The 23,257-nt window shown below is 39.0% G+C and overlaps 1 protein-coding gene across 1 annotated transcript; it reads right to left on the bottom strand.

Annotated features, from left to right (window-relative positions):
• Nucleotides 1-5,328: 5,328 nt before the first annotated feature.
• On the bottom strand, nucleotides 5,329-22,197 carry PLA2G12A (phospholipase A2 group XIIA). The gene is made up of 4 exons (XM_010981078.3): nucleotides 21,772-22,197; nucleotides 11,459-11,535; nucleotides 10,235-10,400; nucleotides 5,329-8,281 (listed from the first exon to the last, which is right to left on the bottom strand). The coding sequence occupies exons 1-4, from the start codon at nucleotides 21,980-21,982 to the stop codon at nucleotides 8,163-8,165; spliced, it is 573 nt and encodes a 190-aa protein (XP_010979380.1). The 5' UTR covers nucleotides 21,983-22,197; the 3' UTR covers nucleotides 5,329-8,162.
• Nucleotides 22,198-23,257: the final 1,060 nt, after the last annotated feature.

The following is a 23,257-nucleotide window of genomic DNA, read 5'->3' as shown; positions in this document are numbered from 1 at the left end:
GCCAGCATTTAAAAAGTAACCAACATCGGACTAGGGGAAAAAATGTGTTAAGGCACCGTTTGTTTGTTTCTCTCTTTCCTCTCTCTCTTTTGGCACAGTTTCTAATACATTACAATAAGTACAAGGGATCAGTCTTCTATAAATATAAATATTGCTCTATTATTTGGGAGAGGAAATATAATCTAACTTGATATCTTTCCCTACGTGTGCTTGTGGTTCAAAAGTCTTGCTTGTTCATTGAATAGAAAGTGGAATCAGCGGGGAGGATATAGCTCAAGTAGTGGAGCGCATGCTTAGCATACACTAGGTCCTGGGTTTAATCCCCAGCACCTCCTTTAAGACTAAATTAAAAAACCTAATTACCTCCCCCCTAAAAAAAATGTGGAATCAAAGGAGAATTTTACTCACACCATAGCAATTACTGTTCATCTCACTGTACACAAACTATTTCAAGAATCACTGTCTTAGTAATTTATTCTGCAGTGAAGACATGGAATATCAACATCTCCCTCATTTTGCACTGCAGCAAAAATAAGCTACTTAGGAGTAAACCTACCGAAGGAGGTAAAAAGACCTGCATTTGGGAAACTATAAGACACTGATGAAAGAAACTGAAGATGACAAAAACAGATGGAAAGATATACCATGTTCTTGGACTGGAAGAATTAATATTGTTAAAATGGCGATACAACCCAAGACAATCTACAGATTCAATACAATCTGTATAAAAATGCCTTTTTTCCCAGAACTAGAACAAATAATCTTAAAATTTGTACAGAAACACAAAAGACCCTGAAGGGCCAAAACAGTCTTGACAAAGAACAGAGCTGAATCACATGTCCTGACTTCAGACTATACTACGATGCAACGGTAGTCAAAACAGTGTGGTACTGGCACAAAAACAGACACATAGATCAATGGAACAGGATAGAAAGTCCAGAAATAAACCTACACACTTATGGTCAATTAATCTACGAAAAAAGAGGCAAGAATATACAATGGAGAGAAGAGTCTTCAATAAGTGGTGCTGGGAAAACTGGACAGCTACTTGTAAAAGAATGAAATTAGGACATTCTTGTTACACCAAACACTCTTTGACATAAATCACAGCCAATATTTTTTTCTGATTCGTCTCCTAAAGCTAAGGAAACAAAAGTAAAAATAAATAAATGGAACCTAATTAAACTGAAAAGTTTTTGCACAGCAAAGGAAACCATTGACAAAATGAAAAAACAATCTACTGAATGGGAGAAGATATTTGCAAATGATATGACCCATAAGGGGTTAATAGCCAACATGCATAAACAGGTCAACATCAAAAATCAAACAACCCAATTAAAAAATGCGGAGAACTGAATACTCATTTTTTTGTGGGTTCTGTCTGGCAGAAGTCCCACTAAGACAGAATGAATTAATTGAGACTCTGTGGAAAGTCAAGAGAGCGAGAGGGAGTCAGGGATCAGCTTCACGAGCCTCTCAAATGCTCCCACATTTATTATGCACAATCAAAGGAAAAATCATCAATAGTTGTGTCATGGGATGTAGAAGCTTAAGGAAAGACAGAACCCGGTAGAGATTATAGAATCCACAATGAGTACAAAGGCTTAACTAATCTTCAGGACAGACATGGGGAGAGGGGAACAAGGTACACTCTTCAGACATAAGATGTTGATTACAAAACAGACAACCAGACCAGCCAGTTCCTTGCCTTGGGGGTTACAGACTATCTAAACAGCAGAAATCATGCCCAGTGTTTATAGCTGAGGGCATAGGTCTTTGCAATGAGAAGAGTAAACCCTAAACTATGGACCTATGCTTAAAACAAGCCATGTCCTGCGTTTATAGCAAGGGACACAAAATGGCTTTGCCATTGGAAGCAGCTCTAAGCTAGAACCTCAACTATGCAAGCAAGGCATTGTCTCTGCTTTTTACAGCAAGGAGACAGGAGTGCAGATGCACCAGTGCCTGATAGCAAAGCACATTTGTTTTTCCTAAAGGTCACAAGCAGCTGGGGTCTGTTACAATTTATTAACCCAATCACGGGCTCCCACAATTTTTCCAAAGAGGAAATGGAGATGGTCAACAGGCATATGAAAAGATGCTCAATATCACTAATTATCAGGGAAATACACATCAAAATCACAATGTCACCTCACACCTGTCAAAATGGCTTTCATTAAAAGACCACAAATGATAAATGTTGGCAAGGATGTGGAGAAAAGGGACCCTTGTACACTGTTGGTGGGAATGTAAATTGGTGTAGCCACTATGGAAAATAGTATGGAAGTTTCTCAAAAAACTAAAAATAGAACTACAACGTGACCCAGCAATTCCACTCCTGGGTATATATCTGAAAGAAACAAAAATACTAATTCAAAAAGATACATGCACCCCAATGTTCATAAGCAGCATCATTTACAATAGCCAAGGTATTCAAGCAACCTAAGTATCCATCAACAGATGAATAGATAAAGATGATGTGATACACACACACACACACACACACACACACTGGAATACTACTTAGCCATAAAAATGAAACTTTACTACTTGCAGCAACATAGATGGACTTGGAGGGTATTATGTTAAGTGAAGTAAGTCAAAGAAGGACAAATGCTATGTGATATATGTGGAATTTAAAAAATACAACAAACTAATGAACAAAACAAAAAAAGAAGCAGACTCACACGCAGGTATAGAGAACAAACTAGTGGTTACCAGTGGGGAGAGGGAAGGGAGGAGGGGCAATATAGGGGTAAAGGATTAAAAGCTAGAAACTATTACGTAAAAAGTAAGCTATAAGGATATATTGTATAACACAGGGAATATAGCTGATACTTTATAATAACTATAAATGAAGTATAACCTTCAAAAATTGTGAATCACTATACTGTATACCTGTTAAAATATAACGCTGTACATCAGCTATGCTTCAAAAACAATTCAGTAAAAAAAATAGTCACACCAACAAGATTGTACTGTGTAGCATAGGGGAATATATACAGGATCTTATGGGGGCTCACAGCAAAAGAGAATGTGACAATGAATGTATGTATGTTCATGTATAACTGAAAAATTGTACTCTACGCTGGAATTTGACACAACATTGTAAAATGACTATAACTCAATAAAAAAAATGTTTAAAAAAAAAATCACACCAGCTTGGAAAAAAAAATCTCCCTCATACGGTGGTTGTGATGATTGAGTTAAATTACTGTACTCAGAACATTATCTGGCTTATGAAGAGCTCAATAAATTATTTTATTGCCACCATCTTAGGCTAACTGAAAGCAGACCTTTGCCTTCTTTTGGTTTCCCCTTTCTGAGCAGTTGCTTAGTGTATAGTAGGTGCTCAATAAATATTTATTCATTGAATGAGATTCAGGGTCTCAGCCTTTGTACTCTGACCTTCATCCAGTTTGAATGCGTTATCTGACCACCAGCGCTTTCTGGCCTTTCGCCTAGTTTTCAGGCTCTTCTCTGCTGGAGTCCTGAAAACACTCCCTCTATAGAAGCGGAACACCATTTATCTAAAAGGAGCTGATGGAAGGAATTTTTTTTTTCCCCTGAGTATCTTGTTATCTCAGAATACTGTATTGCTTTTATAGCAACAAAATATGTAATTTCAAAGTAAGATTTTGTCTACCTTAAGACAAATGCAAAGCATTAGGATACTTATTTCAGTTATGAATGTTTAGTTTTTGCCTTTTAAAGCAATAGCTGAGGTGATCCCAGTAAAGAGGGGAAGTACCTGGGATTGGGAAACAGGCTGCCGAGGTTCTAATCCTGACTCCACCATTTTATCAGCTGGGAGACATTGGTAAGTAAGGCAATTTAACCTCTCCCAGCTTCAAATTCTTCTCTGTAAAACGGGGACCAAATTTACTCAATCGTTTTTGAGACAGTAACTGCCAACAGGAAGTTTTCAGCACATTATTTTTAGCTGAAGATTACCTAGACCAGTTCTCAAAGTGTGGTCTCTGAAGCAGCAGATTGAACATCATCTGGGAACACACTAGAAATGCAAACTCTTGAGACCTGCAGAGTCAGACCTACTGAATGAGAAACTGGGGGTGGGGTCCAGCAGCATATTTTAACAAGCCCTCCAGTGACTGTGCTGCATGCTTCTGTCTGAGACACAGACTACTTAGACTCCTACCAAGCAATCTCTTCCTTTTCAAAGAAAAAAAAAAACCCAAAGCAAATCCATATTATTAAAATAATTAAGATATACTAAAGACCAAAAGTTAACTGATAGGATGGCTTGATTCTTGCCATTATGAATAGTCACTTTTATGGAATTTACTGAAACTGAAGATCTTAGCCAACTGTTACCTATCCAAGGAATGAAATTTATGGAATAAAATTCAGAGATAACTCTTTTAACACTTAAACTTTAGCCTTTTTTTCAGTGTTTATCCCACCAAACCTTGTTTTTTTTCTATATGAATCACAGAAATACCAAATTTCTATAATTCTAATTCCTACACTTAAGAAAACCTGACAGCCAACAAAGAAATGTTTGTAAAGTTGTCAGCAAGACTTCGAAGGATGTTCTGGAAATCTAACAAGTCCAAGACAAGAAAGCGTACCATCACTGTGGCCTGTATGCAAAGATGACACTGCTGATCCGGTTTTAGTTATTTTCATTGATAACTATTTTTCATATACTGGTTGTACCAATTCAGTGAGGAAAAACAGCAAACTAAAGGGGCTATTCCAATTATTATAGCCAGGTGTTATATAAGACTTGAATGAAAAGATTGCAGGCAATACCTGTTAGTTTTGAACAGTACAACATAGTACATGTGGAAGGATCTTACCAAGTAGGTTTCACTCTACTCCCCAAAGTTACTGAAGTCAGTCTTCTAAAGAGTTGTTTTTATAGAGACTCCCTTGTTTTCATTTTGTTAGATGTTATTCTAGTTTTGTACCAGGATAAAATAATGACCATTTTGACCTTCTGATAATCTTGTGTTTCTGTAAATACTGACAGAAATCCAACCTTTTCATTTTAGGGAGAGGTAGTTATAAACTAACAAAACAACTTTTTAATTAGTTTTGCCAGTCTAGATTAGTCTAGGAGGTCACTGAAGGAAACCCTGCTCAAGATGTGTTTAATTTGCTTTTGCTCTCATATTTCAATTCTGTCTTCATTACAGCTTTTTTGTGCCTCACTTTCTCTACCTACGAAATGAATACAGCCACACCTGTCCCTGGAAGAAGTGTGTCAAAAGACTTTAAAGAGACAAGCACCATTTGAAGGCAATATAGTTTTATTATTTTTAAATATCAATATATGTCTTGCAAAGAGCTACTAAAAGCTAGTTTTGTTTTGTTTTTGCTTTTTATTAATGTATTCTGCGGATAGGGAAAACACCATCCTTAAATGTATAGTATATACATTATAGTATACACATCTTTAAATGAAAAGTATATGCCTTGTTATATATAATTCAAGTAAAGACAGTATGAACTCATTCAGCTTAATATATATATACACACACAGAAAAATTACAGATATGTACATGTGTTAATAGACAGATATTTCCTAGCTTTGTTTGCTGGGAGGGTCTAGAAGCAGTGACATCAAAGTAGCAACAGGCATATGCAATGTCCAGATCTTAGCTCCCAAGTTCCATTACAAACCATTCTACAACAAAAGGAACCTTTGAGAAGAGGCTGATTCTAGAGCTGCTACTGGGAAAATACAAGGTGAGCCTGAAGCAATTTTCCTGCTTTCTTCTCAGAAAGTATAGAGGTGCTCAAATGTCAAAAGGATGGTGTGGGTCAAAGAGACAAAGGAGCAAAACCTGACGTAACTCCCAACAGCCAAGCTGAAATGTGTGAATATTACCCACAGTATAAAATATACATTGGTCCATACTGATACAAATAATTGAATAATAAATGGGGGAGACAAGAATTTCAAGTACTACATTTAGACATACTCCCCCTTCCAGGAGGTACAACATAATCTTGCCCACCCCTCACTTCCCAGAGACAGGACTTGGTGACTAGCTTCCAAGGAACAGGAGCACAGAAAGGGAAAAATGGTAACTTCACAGTGGAGAAAACTAAGACACTACCTTACCCAAGTGTCCAGAGTTAACACAACATCAAGTTGACAGCATTCAACTACTGATATGATTTGATGAGAAGAACTCTTTACTTACGTGGTTTTCTTCCTAAAAATCCACAACTCTAGTCCAAAAATGAGGAAAACATCAGACTAACCCAAAGTGAGGGTCATTCTAGGAAAACACCTGACCAGTACTCCTCAGACCTGTCAAGGTTATGAAAAACAAGTGAAGACGGAGGAATTGCCACAGACCAGAGGCCTACAATAACTACAGTGTGGAATCCTGGAGTGGATCCTGGAAAAGAAAAATGCCATTAGTGGGAAAAGCAGTGCAATCCAAATAAAGTCCGGAGTTCCGTTAATAGTAATTACTAATGTTGGTGCCTTAACAAATGTTTCATGGCCATGTAAAATGCTAACATTAGGGGTAAGGAGTATACAAGAAGCCTCTATACTATTTTTGCAACTTTTCTATAAATCTAAAATTATTCCTAGATAAGTTTTTTAAAATCGGAACATTAAAAAAAAAAACAGCTTTTACTGATAATTGTACATAATGTATGACCGTCAATTAGATATTTTATAAAGACATTCTGACTTTGTCTTCTTGAGAAAGCCAACGCTGCCAAGAAAATCCATGAATCTATTATAAGTTTCAAGTTACCTGATCAAGTATTTCAGCTGGAGCCCAGTTTGCTCACTTAGCTATGAGGGATATGTTGCTTTGTCTAACAGAGGACACATCTATTACCAGGACAGCAGCCACCATCTCCATTTACGAAGCTATCGGGTTCTCAGCAATGACATATTTTCAAAGTGGCCCTTTTCCCAGAAAATATTTCTCGTTCTCCCAGTTCTGCCCGTAATGATTTAAAAAGAACCACTTCTCCTGGTGCTGTCTTTCTCTGACTTTCCAAGCAGTTTCATCTTAGTAACTTTGGCAGCAGGTTACGCAAATGTGAAGGCTTGGGACCCTGGGGTAGGGAAAGCCAGTGGCAAGCAAAGAGTGACAGAGGAACACAGCTGAGCTTTCCAAGGGACTGAAAAGCTTTCAACACTCACATTTTCAGAGGCAGCTGGAAGTTCCAGAATTTGTCCTTAAACATCTGTTAATAATTTTCAAGTGAATGAGAGCTCTATAAAAGAGTTTTGTATCTTGCTTTTCCATCTCTTTTCACTCCACAGTTAAAGACTTTAAAAACCCAACAATATCAAGAACAATTTTTATTAAGGCCACTACTAGTAAAAGGTCTACAGTCTTAAAAATATCCCAGAATCCCCTATAAAGAGCAAGTACTAGGGAATAAATACCAAAGCATAACAGCATATAATGCTCTGATGTGTGTGTTAAACAACTTTTCATTTGTCTCATTAAACCCATCTTTTCTCCAATTAGGCAATTTGTCGTGAGTGGCTCATAAAATGGGAATGGCTGTGCTTCTGAATTTTGCTCATGTCACCTTCTAGGCACATTACATTAATACCTAGATATCCCAGTTTTGCTTCCTAAGAGGTCCCAGCAGATGGTTCCAACTTTAAAAGAGAAACAGACATGGAAACCTTGTCCTTGTAACTACTGTCATTAACAGAAGGGTGACTTATTCACGGGCTATGGAAAAAGTCTATTATGTGTTAATTAAAACAGAGTAAAAATAAAGTCACATCCTTCCAGGAACAAACGTATATTTTAAATTTTACAGTAAACAAACATACTTATAAGTGAAGATTTCCCCGTATTTCCAGATAAGATAATGTTGAACATACCTTATAATAAATTTTACATTTGACCTTATTTTTTGGTAAATATAGTTGTGAAAACTGAGTTACAGACTCCTTCTTTTAAAAAATTCTCCCCTTAACATGCACCCTTTTCTCAGATTGGTAAAGACAATTTGGCACACCAAGGCAGCAACATCCAAGAAGACAACCTCCATTTGTTTCTTTAGTTTGAAGCTTTAGTGTCAAGGTCTTAAAATAATCCCTTCACAAAAATAAGGCAGCTTTATGCTGTAAAAACAGTTCTTGTCAAAAGTTATGTTCTTCTGTCCTCATCTGCTGTCACCACCTGTCAGCATCTTCTTTAAAGATCAGTCTTTTCTTCGTAGCGACACCTACATGCAGCTCGTTGGCTGTCCAGGTACGGCTTACAGCCCAAATGTATAACACTGTCAAACAAGAGCTCCACTGTGGTTTCACACGCTGCAAGGTAAGAGAGTGACATCACTGCCGGGCAACTGCAGAGCATCACTCTCTCTCACACATACCACATGTTTCAGCAGAGTCTCAAGCACAGCCTTGGTGGGCACTTAAATCTATCTTAGGTGGAAGTCTTCCCAAACCTTCACAAACTAGTAGCCTATATACACAAAGCCTTTCAGCTTCAGCATCTCTACCTGTCCCTACCTTTTGTTTGCATGCAACTGGTTAACCCAACTTTTCGTACTAGACAAATGAGTCTCAAAAGCATTGATCAGTTCATCATGGTTAATTTTCCTTTTATCTGAAAATTATCACCAATAGAGATGCCTGACAGCACTCTTAAGTTTGCATTTTAAGGAATGATTTTTAGGTGCAGAAGAAATAACGGTTAAAAACAGAAAAACCTCAAAATATTAAGGCCAATTTTTTATTTGTGCTTTTACTTTAAACACATCATTTAAGATGCTTAAAGTAAATGAACCCCGGTCTCTTTCTTTGATCAATATCCAAATTTAGCTTTGGAGGGGAGACAAAGGAATCAAAGGTGTTTTTCTTCTCGTAGGGTTTTTAAAATTTTTTGAAAGGCTATAAAAAAGATAACAGATTATTTTTCTAACTCTAAGAGACCTGGAATACCCAGGTAAGATTATCTTAATATGTTATACTTAGAGACATAGCGTAGAGTGGCTTTTAGACATCCAAATACTTACTATAGTTTCTAATATTCATGTTAAAAAAGAAACTTTTCATTACAAAAGCTTGGCATTTTCAAAGGTTTCCAAAAGACTGTGCCATTAAGGAATATAGTCAACCACAGAAGTGCAGAGGTTATGATTATTAAACAGGAGACTGAAGGAAACTGGTTTCACCATTTGGCAACACTAGTATGTCCTTAGAGAGGAAATCCATCTATCTATGCTTCAGCCAAGCATTCAAAGGGATTCAGAGGCTGTGAGTTCAAGCCTCATCTGGAGCAGAGATTTCTTTCTTGTTATTACTTCCTAGTTATTACTAGGACTTCAGAATAAAACCTATGAGACTATTTGAGGAAGTAGATAGAATACAAGTTTTAGAGTCAAAAGAGTGTAATTTGGGACAAGTTACTTCTTTCTGAACCTCAGTTTCCTTCCTTGAAAAATGGGTATAATGCCAACTACTACTATTAGGGTATTTTGTGAAGATCCATGAAAACAAGTCTCAAGCATCTAGCACAGTATCTTATTGGAAGTGCTTAAAAATGGTAGTTTCCTTTCCTACCCCTTTCTCATTGCCCTTCCTCTTCCAATTTCAGTTCATTGTTTGGTTTGTCAGTAAAGAAATCTTGTTAACAACTAGTATTTGTACAGCAGTTCATATTTCGACAAATACTTCACTTTACCCTTATGACAGCTCTATGAGACGGTTATTATCGTTCTCATTTTGTAAATGAGGACACTGAGACATGTTTTCCCTTTGCTGACTTGGCTCTGTACCCCTTCACTGCCACAATCATCACGGTGAGTATGACTACATGCTGAGTCCTGCGAGTCCTCTTAGCAAATCACTGAGCCTGGGGGTAGTTCTGGGGGACCTTCCCGACACTGATACATATGAAGAGACAGAGTTAAGACTCAGATCTTCTAGAACTTCCTCCTCCAGATCCAATGTGCTACACTCCAGAACTCACTGGATCTAGAGTCTCACACTTTAGGCAGGGCATAGATCTTAGATGAATTCTTCCCTGCCTCACACACCCTCCCCCAAGGTTTCCTAACACTTATTTCCATAACTGTAAATCATTTTATATGACAAAATCACCGACTCCTCATCTCAGAAAAGTGAAGGGGCTGTGTCACAAGAGATAAGGTAATACACAGAGAAAGATTTCTGTTGGTAAATCCTGTACTAGCACAGAAAGCATCCACTGAAATTTTACAAATCGCACTCATCCCCATCCCACCGAATCAGCCTTACCCTGAACATGCTGAGCTAGTCCTAGTGTTTTCTGCACATCTCGGCAGATCTTGGAGAGGCAAGACTGGAACTCCTCATCACAGTCGTTTTTGCTTTTGCCGCAGGTCTCATAGCACCTGTCGTGTTGGTTGCAGCACTTTGTCAGGGAAGGGATGCCAATGTTCAGCTGAAAGAGGCATTTGGATGGATGATTGTTGATGAAATTCAAACCTTCTCTGAAGTAGTGAATTCAAAGAGACTTAGAAATCAAAGACAATGATTGTTGTACAGATAATTTTCAAAGTTAGTTTCTGCCTACAAATGTTTTCCAGGTTAAACATCTCTCCATTACTCTCACCTGCACCCACCCATGTCACTCCATCGTCTCCCTCTTAGCCATGCCTCAAAGCTCCCTATTTTGCAATGTTAGAATATTCAGTCTTTGGCTGGTAAAGAAACACAGCTTCCAAGTGTCTAAAACATAGTTTTAAAAACAGAAAGATAAAGCTAAGACCTTTAAAAGATTTCTCCAGGGACTAGGCAAGTACAATTTTGGGATATTCCTAAGTATTTTATGCCTCCTCCCCCCACAAAATGTACTATATATGAAATGTCACTGACAACTTTTACACTTCTACAACTCAATTTTTTTTTGTGGTTTAATCTTTACAAGTTCATCCATTCCATAAAGATACTATTCCTTCGAATCTGTAACTTATCTTTAATTATTTTAAGTAACTTTATATGCAAAACCCTTGTGTCTAGGAATCACTTTTTTTAACATTTTTTATTGATTTATAATCATTTTACAACATTGTGTAGGAATCACTTTCATAAAATATTTTTTTCCCCAAACTACTGGCTCAGATTCAGCCTCCCCCACAACAAACACACAGCTATCCAATTGAACCCAGTTTTAATACAGAAAATATTACACTTTATCTATACATTTTCATCCTAAGTAGTATTAACTTCTATACCCCAAACTTTTCAATCATGTTTGTGACGTGAGGAAATGTCATTTAAGTGGTATTAACAACTACAATATTAAAAAAAATGACTTTTACTCCATTTAGTTTCATTAGAACTCATTAAATGTGTTTTAGCTATTAAAGAATATAATAAGCCTGATAACTATTACAACAAGCACAATTATTTGTGACCCTGAGAACACATTGATGTCTTGCATTATCAAGAGTATTACGTACCAATCATAAAATTTATCAAACAGAAAATAATATTTACATGAACACCAAATAGTGGGGAGCCACATCCATTTGGCGGGGAAGGTTTATATCCGTAACGTGGGAAAGGCTTAGATCCTATAAAAATATAAATGGTATAATTAATTTTCAAATATGATAGAAAATACATGCACAAAAAGGTCTACAATGTGCTAGACTAGCCTTGAAAATATTTACTATTTCTATGCTGACAAAAGTAAATATATGTTTATTAGAATAAGCATTAAGAATGCTAATTTGTCTACTAAATCATTTTTACTTCTATAATAAAACATACAAATGTATATACGTATATGGCAGTTCCTAAAATGCTATGGTGGTTCATAAAATGTCATTATATCCGTAAGCCTACACCATACAAACATATAAAAGCTTACTCTGGACTTCTGTTGATTTCAGAGTTTACATGCCAAACTGGGTCCACAGTATGAAAGATAAATCTACCCTATTTTCCTGTACATTCTAACACTTACATTTTTAGATTAAAACCTATAGGGCAAGAACTGTATCTTCCTAATCTCACAATGTTCCACTGCACACAAGCCTCAATAACCATTAACTAGAGCCTAACGCTAAGGAAAACAAAGTCATCTGATCATTTAATTACCTTAATACCATTGTAAGACATTACAGGACCACACATTCTACCCAGATCCAACCAACCACTGCACAAACATACTCCTCTGCCAGCCAAGGGAAAAGGCAAGGAATAAAGATAGCTTGGTAAACTTTATTACTCCAGTTATACTCTCCTTAACAGCACCAATGGTTCAAAAACAAGGAGAAAGATGACATTATTAAAGCAATCTTAAATGCTGGAAGGTATCTCAGAAATCTCTCTCCTCATGTAATATAGAAATCACCTCAATATACCAAACAGTCTGAATTTCCCCACAATCCTCCTACAGTGTTAAGAAATAGCCTGTTCCATTATGGAATGGCACTAACCGTTTAAGTTCTTCTCTTTTTCTTGTAAATTCTACCTGTAAGTAATCCTCTGCACCCCTGGGGAATACAGAACAAGCCAATTCTTTATTTTACATGATGATCCTTTCCAACGTCTGGGACTACCATCTATCTTTACTTCTACCAATAGAATATCCCCAATTATTCCAAATATCACCCGGAGTCGGATCCTTAGGAGAGACACAAAGTATTCTACCAGCTTTCATTCAATTAGCATTACTAGGAAACATAAAGGTAAGTTTACCCTCCAACCATAAAATGAGGAGAAAAAAAGCAACCCTTCCAGAAATCAGCCATCAAAATAAGTAACCCACTCAAAGTAATGACCTAAAAATGATTTAAGTTGCTAAGACTCACATGCTCAACTGAGGTGACCCAGTACAGCCTCAAGAGAGCACAACCCCGTGGAGACACAAAGCTATAACCTGCTCTACCCAGTCTGAAGAACGACTGTACAAAAGGGAATGGTTATGATGGATCTAGAAAAGAGGTGCCAATGACAAGTTTCTCTAGCACTGCCCAAAAGGAGGGTTGTTTCTGGGCCGCTGGAAGATGAAGATCACAGATAAGTCACTGTGATCCTTCAACTCCTGCTTTCAGTCCTTCACTCTTAGGAAAACTCTTCATGAGTTGGCTTTCCACTTCAAAGGGCTACAGAGAGAGGATAGTCATATAGATATGATATATAGATACTTTAGTATCTAACGGGCATCTCAAACTTAAGATGTCCCTCCGTTCACCCCCAAAGCTGCTCCATCCACAGTTCCCTCTTCCTAGGCAACAGCAACTCCATCCTTCCAGGTGCTCAGGGAAAAAAACCTCAGCCATCTTTAGCTCTCCCATTCCCTTATACCCCACATCCAACTCAACAGCATGTCCCGCTGACTCTACCTTCAAAATATTCAGACTCTAACCACTTCTCACCACCTCCAGTGCTGCCATCCTGCTCTAAGCCTCCACAGATTATTGCCATAACCTAAGCAGTCTCCCTGCTTTGGTTTCCCCACCCAACGCCACCTCCAGTTACAGTCCAAGCTCAACACTGAACTTGAGTAAGCCTATCAAAATACATGTTGGATCAAATCCTTCCTCTGCAAAAACCCCTCCAATGGCTTCTCATTTTATTCAGAATAAAAGTCAAAGTCCGTTTAGTGCCTATAAGCCCTATATAATCTGCCCCCAATCCCAGGACTTCTCTGACCTCATCTTACTACTCTGTCTCCTCTTCTTCCTTCCTCACTCCATTCCATCTGACCTCTCTGCCATTCCACAGACACTACAGGTCTGCTCTTGCCTCAGTGCCACAGAACCTGCTCTTCCTCTAGGTAGACACTCTTCGTCCTGACATCTACATACTCACTCCTTCATCTTCTAGCAATGCCTTTTCTGACCACATCATTTATAGCACACATGACCTTCTAACATATTACATCCCAACCTACTTATTTTTTTATCTGTCTCTCCATACTAAAATATAAATTCTTTAAGGGCAGTAATTTTTGTCTGTTTTGTACCCCCAATGCATAGGACAGTGTCTGGCATATGGTTAGGTTTTCAATAAATATTTGCTGCTGAATGAATGAAAAGAAAATTGGAAGGCTAATCTCCATGGCAGTTATAATACTCATGATAAATAAAGTGGTACTGCTGTTTACCCTTCAGTCTCTTCTGAGTTTGGTGAGCATTTATTAGCTTCCAAAGACTGATCACTTCCAGTCTGTCACATCCAGAACATGGCACCCCAAAGTGAACACCATTAGGAACAATGGGCCTACTTTGGTCTGGGTAAAGTACTGGTACTAATACAGCCCAAGATAGTCAGTATAGGTTTCAGCTATGTCTCAGCGCTAAGATACATTAGACAGTAGGAAAAAACCATCAGTCCTTTCTAAAATGAACTTTTTAACATCTACTCAGCACTTCTGCCATTTAGTTTTTAAGTCTAAATACTAGATTATAAAATTCTATCTCATTAGTTTTAGTTCATCTGTCAGGATTGTTCAACACATTTTAAACCTAGAGGTATTCACCCAGTGTTACTAGTTATGCCCAGATATTCACAAACTTGAGACATTGATACTAACCAGGACAGAGGTCGGCAACACCCTGCTAAGGATGTCCTCTCTACAAGCAGCCATAACATCATTAGTCCAAATCTTTGGGTAGACTACTTAGCCAGCTGTGACTTCATCTACATCAAGTTTCATTTATTGTTTTTTTTGGGGGGGTGGGAGTGAAGGGGAAGGTAATTAGGTTTATTTATTTATTTTAATGGCAGTGCTGGGGATTGAACCCAGGACCTTGTGCACGCTAAGCACGTGCTCTACCATCAAGCTATACTCTCTCCCCATCTACATCAAGTTTTATCCAGCTTACACTTCTGATGGGAGTATCAAAATGTCACGTAGTTTAGATAGAAGTGAGTACTGGGCAGGGGGAGAAGAAGAGGAAAGAACAATCCAGAACACAAGGAACCTGAGCTGTTAATCAACCAGAACACAGGGAACTTGAGTTGTCAACCGATCAATCAATCAATCACAAAACCAGGATATAAAAACAGGAGGAAGGAGGAAGCAGCACCATTTTTCCTCTCTTGGATTGGCTCACTCCCAACTCTCAGGAGTGTACAATCTTTCACTACTTTTTTTACTTCACTAACAAAAATCTTGTTTATATCATGTTTTTTGTCTCTCGTCAAAAATCTTTTTTTCAGGTGACTAAGAACTGCGGCAATTCTTATTTTCCTTTTCCCAGTAGCAAAGAGAAACCGGGCATTTGATCTTCAGTTTTCTTTGCCCTACCACACTAGAAACCTCTTCACTGAAAGGTAGGGAGGCTGGATCAACATTATATCCTCAGGGAAGCCATTCAAGTTCCTTGAAGCTTCATCACAAAACTCTCTCTTGTCAAGAGTTTTAACAATCAACTGCCTAATACGTTCAGAAACTCATCTAGCATGAGATATTAAGAAGGTCAAATTTATAATCTGAAAAAAGTACAATAAATATGTCAAAGAGTGTTCAAAAGGTCTGGACACAGGAAAAGTAGTGTATTTACTGTACATTTTTTTTAGGTTAACAATCAGACTTTTTGCTTTAAACTTAGAAGTATATCACCTTAAAAGGTGTCTGGAGGTTGAAGCAACACATATTTAAAATGTAACTAACAAACTGTTCACCCTGTTTTGAACTTTTTGGATACCCTGTACCTTCCCCCTGCCAGTCTCCATTGCTGCCACCCATCCGTTTTCCAAGAAGATCAAAGATTATCACTCTCAGACAATTCATACAGACATTGAGTTTTAAAGGTATGTGGATTTCTAATCTCCTCTTCTCAAGTGTCTGCATTTTTTCTTTCTAATAAGAAAGCGATTTCTCTCAATGCTGTATTTCATACATAGTAGCACTTCTATTTCCCTTCCCTCTGTACTTTATACAAATCCACGGAGTTTCTTTGATTTCGAGTCTATAAAAACACTTTTGAACATTTTGATGTGTGTAATGATAGTGGTGTGTGTGTGCATGTATTAATATATCTATATATTTTCTCATTTTGTGGAAGATAATTATCTTTGAATGAGAATGATATGAAGCAAATGAAGACAGGAAATACAAAACATGCCCACTGCAGGAGAATAAGGAGGAACAGAGATAGCACAGAGAAAATCAGCTGGCAAAAGCGAAAATGGAGGCACGAGGATGGAAGAAGCACTAGTCTCAAACAGGGCCAGTGCTTATAGCTGTCCTAAGACAGAAGCTGATAAAATGAAGTAACAAAAAACCAAGATCAACTGTACTTGAAATACTGGGTTAATAACACCATGAAATAAATGCTGGTAAAACTGGCTCCCTAGTGTAAGTGGCAAAAGGGCCACGTGTTTGTTTTCTGTTTCTTTTGAAGGAACCTACTAATATCAGTTCCCCAGAGGCCTTCCCTGCTCACTCCATCTAATATAGTGCCCCTTCCCTTCCATATCCAGTCCATACACCCTTGGCTGGTTTTATTCTTCTAACATTTATTAACCAAACTAACATAATTAGTCAGTTTCTATGAAGACAGGAATTTTGTCTTGCTCACTTAGAAGATGCCTGGCACAAAGCAGGCACCTTCCAGGAACTTACAGGATGAGAAACATTCCTTGCTGAGATTAAAATATTCTCTACCCATGGGGGAGTTGAGGGAGGAACACAGAAAATGGAGTAGTTTCCTGAAATATTTTAAACTGTTTTAGTTGAGCCATTATGAAAACAGTATGGAGATTCCTCAAAAAACTAAAAAATAGGCTTACCATATGATCCAACAATCCCACTCCTGGGCATATATCTGGGAAGGAACTCTAATTCAAAAAGATGTTGCACCCCATGTTCACATCAGCACTAGTTACACTAGCCAAGACATGGAAGCAACCTAAATGTCCATCGACAGATGACTGGATAAAGAAGTTGTGGTATATTTATACAATGGAATACTGCTCAGTCATAAAAAAGAATAAAACAATGCCATTTGCAGCAACATGGATAGACTCAGAGATCGTCATTCTAAGTGAAGTAAGCCAGAAATAGAAAGAAAAATACCATATGATATCACTTATATGTGGAATTTAAGAAAAGAAAAAAAGGACACTGAACTCATCTGCAAAACAAACTCACAGACACAGTGAACAATCTTATGGTTACTGGGGAAAGAGGTGGGAAGGGATAAATTTGGGAGTTTGAGATTTGCAAATGTTAGCCACTATATATAAAAATAGATTTTAAAAAAGGTTTCTTTCCTATAGCACAGGGAACTATACCACTATATACAAAAATAGATTTTAAAAAAGGTTTCTTCTCTATAGCACAGGGAACTATATTCAGTATCTTGCAGTAACCTTTAATGAAAAAGAATATATGTATGTACATGCATGACTGGGACATTGTGCTGTACACCAGAAGTTGACACATTGTAACTGACTGTATTCCAGTTAAAAAAAAGATAGGTTCTCTAAAGTAAATAAATAAATAAAAAGAATAAAATAATGTGTTTCAAATTCACCTGTATTTTGAAATAATTATTTCTGAACAAGTTAAATAGAAAGTTTTTTGTTAAAGATTAAGTTGATATGGATACAAGATTACAAATGTATTAATATCATTTTAAATGTCATTGTAAATGGTGTTATAAGCTGCAGAACATTGAAAAATTAGCACTTCTATTGGTGCAAGTTTTTACAAAGTGCTATGAATTGAACCATGTCCCCCCAAAATTCATACACTGAAGCCCTAAGTCTCGATGTATTTGGTGATGAGGCCAGTAATTAGGCTTAGGTGAGGTCACAAGGGTAGGGCCCTCATGATGGGATCAGTACCTTTATAAGAAGAGGTACCAGAGAACTTGTTCTCCCCGAATTCCCCTCCCCTCACCATGTAAGAAGACAGCTGTCTGCAGGCCAGGAAGAGAGCCCTCACTATAGGAAAGTGTTGGTCAAACCTTGATCTTGGGCTTTCCAGCCTTCAGAACTGTAAGAAATAAATTCTTGTTGTTTAAATAACCTAGTGTATGGTATTTTGTTATAGCAGCCTGAGCAGACTAATACACAAGCAAGCAAAAACTCAGTAATAGAAGAAACAACATCAGAGTCAAACCCAAAATCCATGTGTCCGGGCCACTGTCTCCTAAAATTTGTAAACAGATATACAGAAAGCTAAGAAAAAAATGAGATTGGGAAAAAGAATTTTAAAAACAAACCAAATCCACTATGCATGACTACATGGAAATATTACTGATTTCACTTTTTGATTTAAGCAACTGCTCTTCTCTTGATGCTTTATGTGTTATTATCTGTATGGGCAGTCAAAATCTAAAGAGTCACCTGGACTGAGACAATGACAGCTCTTTTCTACATATCTGTCTTAATTTGATGTAAATACTTCCAAACAGCAATTTCTTTCACCTGAAAGACACTGAAACAGATGAGAAGCAAAAGGGGAAGGCTGCTGAGTCACAGAAAGATCTTAGCACTGAGTTCTGTAGGAGACGCAGTATAGAATTCCAACCTGCTTTCCCATGAGGCTTTAAATTCCTGATTATTGATCGCCAAAGGGCCCTTATGCTACTTCGTTTTTTTGGTTTTTTTTGTTTTTTTTTTTAGTACATTCACGTTCCCATTTTCCTCCAGTCTTCAACTCCTGTCTTCCCTCTCAGGTGATAACCTTGATTCCTACTTTACTGAGAAAACCACGGCAATCAGAAGAGAACTTGAACATTACCCACCTAATGGCCTCTGTGCCCATATCCTCTACCTTTGTTCCTCTTAACAGGGATATGTTATCTGTGCTCTTGGCCAACCTCTCTATTTATTACTGGAACTTACCTAAGGACACTCCTCTCACTTACCTAAGGATATAACTAAAATAATTCTCCTTCCTTTCTCCCTCATCAGTGTTTTTACTAGCCACTGAATCATTTTCAAAAGCATACAAATATGCTATTACTTTTCCTAACAAGTCAAAAGCTGTTTTTTCCATGATCTCCCTCATTTCAGTTAATGGCAGCTCCATCCTTCCAATTATTTAGGTTAAAAACTTTGGAATCATTTTTTACTCTAATGCACACCCTCCTTCTAAGCCATCAGCAAATCCTTTAGGCTCTTCCTCCTAAATATATCCCAAATCCAAACACTTCTCACCACTTTTATCGCTACCAACTTGGACAAAACCACCACCATTTTTTGTGTGAATTCCTGCACCTGTCACTCTCCCTCCATTCTTGCTCCCCCACCTCCCATGACTCTTTTTATTCTCAGCACAGCAGCCAAAGGGATCCTGTTAAGACTTCCATCATTGAATGAATTGACTTCTTCTTAATTCCAAAAACATTTTACAAGTCAATTTTGTCTTCTATTTTTCAAAAGAAATCAGAAAGTTTTCTTCCTCAAACTTTCTCTGTCAGGGAGAAAAAAGCTAAGAAGAAAGTAGTGACCATCAAATTTGTTCCCCTAAATAACTTTATGTCACTCTCAATAAAGCCTTGTTCCTGCCCTAGGGAGGATGGTCAGAGAGAGCAAGTCTCCATAATGCTGATCCCTCGATAGAGCAAAGATAACTGAATGCAACATGTCTGTGTCCTTTAATCCAACACCTCTCTTTACCATTAAGTCTTTTTTTCTTTTTTAAGACTCCTTTGACCTCTTTACTGCAACTATTAAACACCCTTTAATCACTATGCTCCTCTAGTTTGGGGATTTGTCTGTTTCTGTTTGGTTCTGATTTGGTCACTTACATTTCAAAATCTAGGAAAGGCTGAAACAGTGTTCCAGGGACACTTCTCAAGCAATGGTAATTAAAGAACAATTTTCTGTATGTTGGAATGATCAACCATGGTGACTTAAACCACAGTCCTATGAGCAGACAGTACGTACTAAGCCACAGCAACATTTTCACCGAAGCACATCATCTCCTAAATTCTCAAGTTCATTTGTGTTTTATGCTGGAGACCTTGCTCAAAACTCCAAACAGTAAATTTAGTAAGGCTTGTGGAAGAGAAGAGGATTAAGCAAAAGGAAAGATTAAAATGGCCTTTCTAACAAAAATAGTATCCATTCATTTAGAGATAATTCAGAGATATGTTAAATCTAAATAAACTCTAGAACCCTTAGCTCATAATGAATTTATTATCCAAGTCTTTCCTGTCTTGGTAAATGGCAACTACATTCTTCTTTTGGCTCAGGCCAAACCCTTCAGAGTCATCCTCAACTGGCCTTTCTCCTCGGGACCTTTACACTCACCGTTCCCTCGGCCTGGACTGTTCTTCCCCTAGATCATCACAGTATCACCTTCACCATTTCAGATTTCTTCTAAGGTATTATCTTATCCGTGAGGCCTTCCCTGAACAACCTATTTAAAAGAGTAACCTGCCTCCCAACACTGCCACGGCTGTTTCCCCTGCTTTACTGAGAAGCCACTGGCACACTTCAGACCCACACACACTGCAGACGTGGCTAATTTTACTTGTTCTTCAATTTGCTGTCTCTCCCCACCAGAATGTAAGCTCCATGGACAGGAATTTTGTCTGTTTTGTTCACTGCCAAGTCTCCAGTTGGTAGGAACACCTGACACATAACAGGCACTCAAATATTTGTTTAATGAATGGGGATGACTAAGTAAAACTATGGCATCTGCCTCAGGAAAGGCAACCATTTCATCTTCAAGTTATTCACTTATGCCTCCTAATAAGTTCCACAAGGACAAAAACATCCTTCCTGATTGAATACCGGTGGTAACATTTAGGCACAATTTTAAGAAGGAATGATATTTAGCACTTCATTGCATACAACATATAGCTCATTTTTTCCTTCCAATAACAGAAAACTAGAAATTATTATAAGAATTACAGGCAGCAGGCTGCATCACAGTTTTACATGACATAGGTTCCTTTTAAATTCACCTACATACAATCTGGTTTTACCATTAAAGTCATTAAGTTCCCTATTATTTTGAGCTGCCAAGTATTAAATTAACTAGGCCCAGGCTTTGTCCACTTTTATTGGAAACATGACCTCCCAAGTACTATTTTGAATTTCAAGAAGTCCAAGTACTTTATCTGAATTATTACATTTAAGCATTCAAAAAAGTCAACTGTTTCAAAAGAAAGATCTCTGCCTGAAATACTGAGTGATTATTACCAACAATGCCACTGAACAAGTTCTCAGATTCAAACAGAATCAAAGTCAAAAACTATAAAAAAAACTAAATCAAAATAATAATATTAATAGCAACTAACCATAAGGAGGCAGCATCACTGGTATCTGGGAGAAAACAATTCCTATCAAGTATTGATAGAATCATTTTCTTGAAGAGTTATCAGAACTCTTTCTCAACAACAGAGTACACCAAAAGTCTATACAAAGGTCGCAATTTATTTTCTGTAGCTTTGCAGGAAAAAAAGAATGTTTAAACCAATTCTTAAGTTAAAAGAGCATGACTTTAAAATTCTCGGTATGTTTTGCATGTTCAGCTGAGTAATTTAAAGGAGCTAAAACACAGAGTTAAAACCAATCTGTTTCACTTCATCCCCATAATACACGTATGTCACTAAGTTCTTGGGCAACTTTCCTGCAATTGCAAAAAAAAAAAAAAACCAAACCGTAATTCAGAAGCAATGAACAACAACGGAGAGTACACTCTCAGGTGATCTGCCACGTTCTAACAATAGTGGTGAGAACCTGTAAGCAAGATTCTGGCAGTGGTTAAGTTTTCCCACGGCCAGAGGACACGGCCAAGGTCTGCCCGGCACCTACGCCTCCATGACCCTCGGTCCCCCCAACAGCGCTGAAAGCACGGGCCTCGCAGGGCCTGGGTTCCCTCTTACCGTCACTGCACTTGTGCTGGCAGAGCCCGTCCTCGCCTCCCAGGAGGTCCAAGGCGGCGTTTAGGTACGTGTCTATCTTGTGGACGCCGTTCCGGATGGTCTTCAGGGTGGCCCTCCAGTCGGTGGTCTGGGCCTGCTCCTGGCACGTGAAAGCGGCGGTCAGGAGGAGGAGGAGGAGGAGGGTGAGCGCAGGCCGCGGGAGCGCGGCCATCCGAGCAGCGCCCGGCCGCGCCGGGCCTCACGGGTCCCCGGAGCCGCGTGACGGCCGCACCCCCACGGAGCCCTCGGGACGCCCTAGGCAGCGGCGCGGGCCCGGGACTCGGAGGCGGCGGCCGGTTCCATGCCCACGCCTCCTGCCCCGCTGGGAGGCGGGCCCTCGCCGCCTGCAGTGAGCTCCGGGAGCCGACTGTGCAGTCGCCGCGATGCTCCGCGCGGCGCACGCGCTCACCTGAGCCGGCCGCTCCCCTGTGCGCCTGCGCCGGAGCGTGGTGCGTCAGAGGCGCGCGGGAGGCGGGAACGCGGAGCGGCCGCGGCGACCACCGCGCCCACGTGGTAGTCTCGGCGTGCCGCAGAGGCTGTCCCACCTGGCCCGCGTTAGTACTACCTGAGGAGATGATTGTACTAACTGAATACCCTTGCCCAGCCCAATACCCCAGGGAGGCTAATTAAGTTCGTCCTGGTGTCAGTGGGCAGGGGTATTTTTTAAATCTCCCTGGGTAGTTACAGCGTGCCGCCAGGTGGCGACACCCCGTGACCTCATCTGACCTGTCGGGTGCAGCCCAGCCACTTACAGGGACAAGCTTTTCTGGATGCAGACAATGTCTGAGAGAAATGAGCTCCCGCAGCCCCTTACAGAGAGCGCTGCGAGGGGTCCCCTGAATTGCTGGTTTGGAATCGTGATTCTGCCTGATATGTGAGCTGAATCCACATCTCACCTCCTCGCCTGGTCCTCTTCAACTGAGGTGGCCGCGGTTGGAGAATCAGGGAGCTGGAACATGTCAACCCAAGGCCATGGCGGTGCCTGGCTGAGAAGGATGAGCTAGATGCTGATTTAGAAATTTTGAAGAAGAAAATGGTTTGACAATAAAAATCATGAGTTCTTCCCTGGTAAGGGAGAAGTAGTACTCTGCACTTGAATGCAGTTTGGGCGGGGGAGGAAATCCGTTTTCCTACTCAAGATATTTTGTAACTTGATAGCTACAGTGACATTTCTCTGTATTTTTTCCCAGTGCTGAGCAGAATCCTTAAAAAATAACTGCAGTAATTTTTACCAGCGCTATAAATATCTGGTAATCATAATATCCCGGCAGTCACCAAGAATTTTACTGTATGATCCAGGGCAATATTGCAAGTGTTGAGAATAGATATGTCTTTTCTATAAGAATTACTGGTAAATTTTAGTTTGGCGTTTTGTGTTTGCAGTGAGCTTCATGGGTTTAGAAAAAATTTGCAGTAAACCCCCCCCCCCCCCTTTTTCCAGCAACTG

Source organism: Camelus dromedarius, chromosome 1, assembly GCF_036321535.1.
Source record: "Camelus dromedarius isolate mCamDro1 chromosome 1, mCamDro1.pat, whole genome shotgun sequence".
NCBI classification, from domain to species: Eukaryota; Metazoa; Chordata; class Mammalia; order Artiodactyla; family Camelidae; genus Camelus; species Camelus dromedarius.
This window is presented reverse-complemented; position numbering and strand designations above follow the sequence as displayed.

Coding starts and splice junctions, on each gene's coding strand:
- PLA2G12A (XM_010981078.3), bottom strand. CDS start 21,982: ATGGCCGCGCTCCCGCGGCCTGCGCTCACCCTCCTCCTCCTCCTCCTC. Junction 11,536..21,771: donor CCAGCACAAGTGCAGTGACG/GTAAGAGGGAAC, acceptor ATATTTTTATAG/GATCTAAGCCTTTCCCACGT. Junction 8,282..10,234: donor ACTAGCTCAGCATGTTCAGG/GTAAGGCTGATT, acceptor CTTACCTTGCAG/CGTGTGAAACCACAGTGGAG.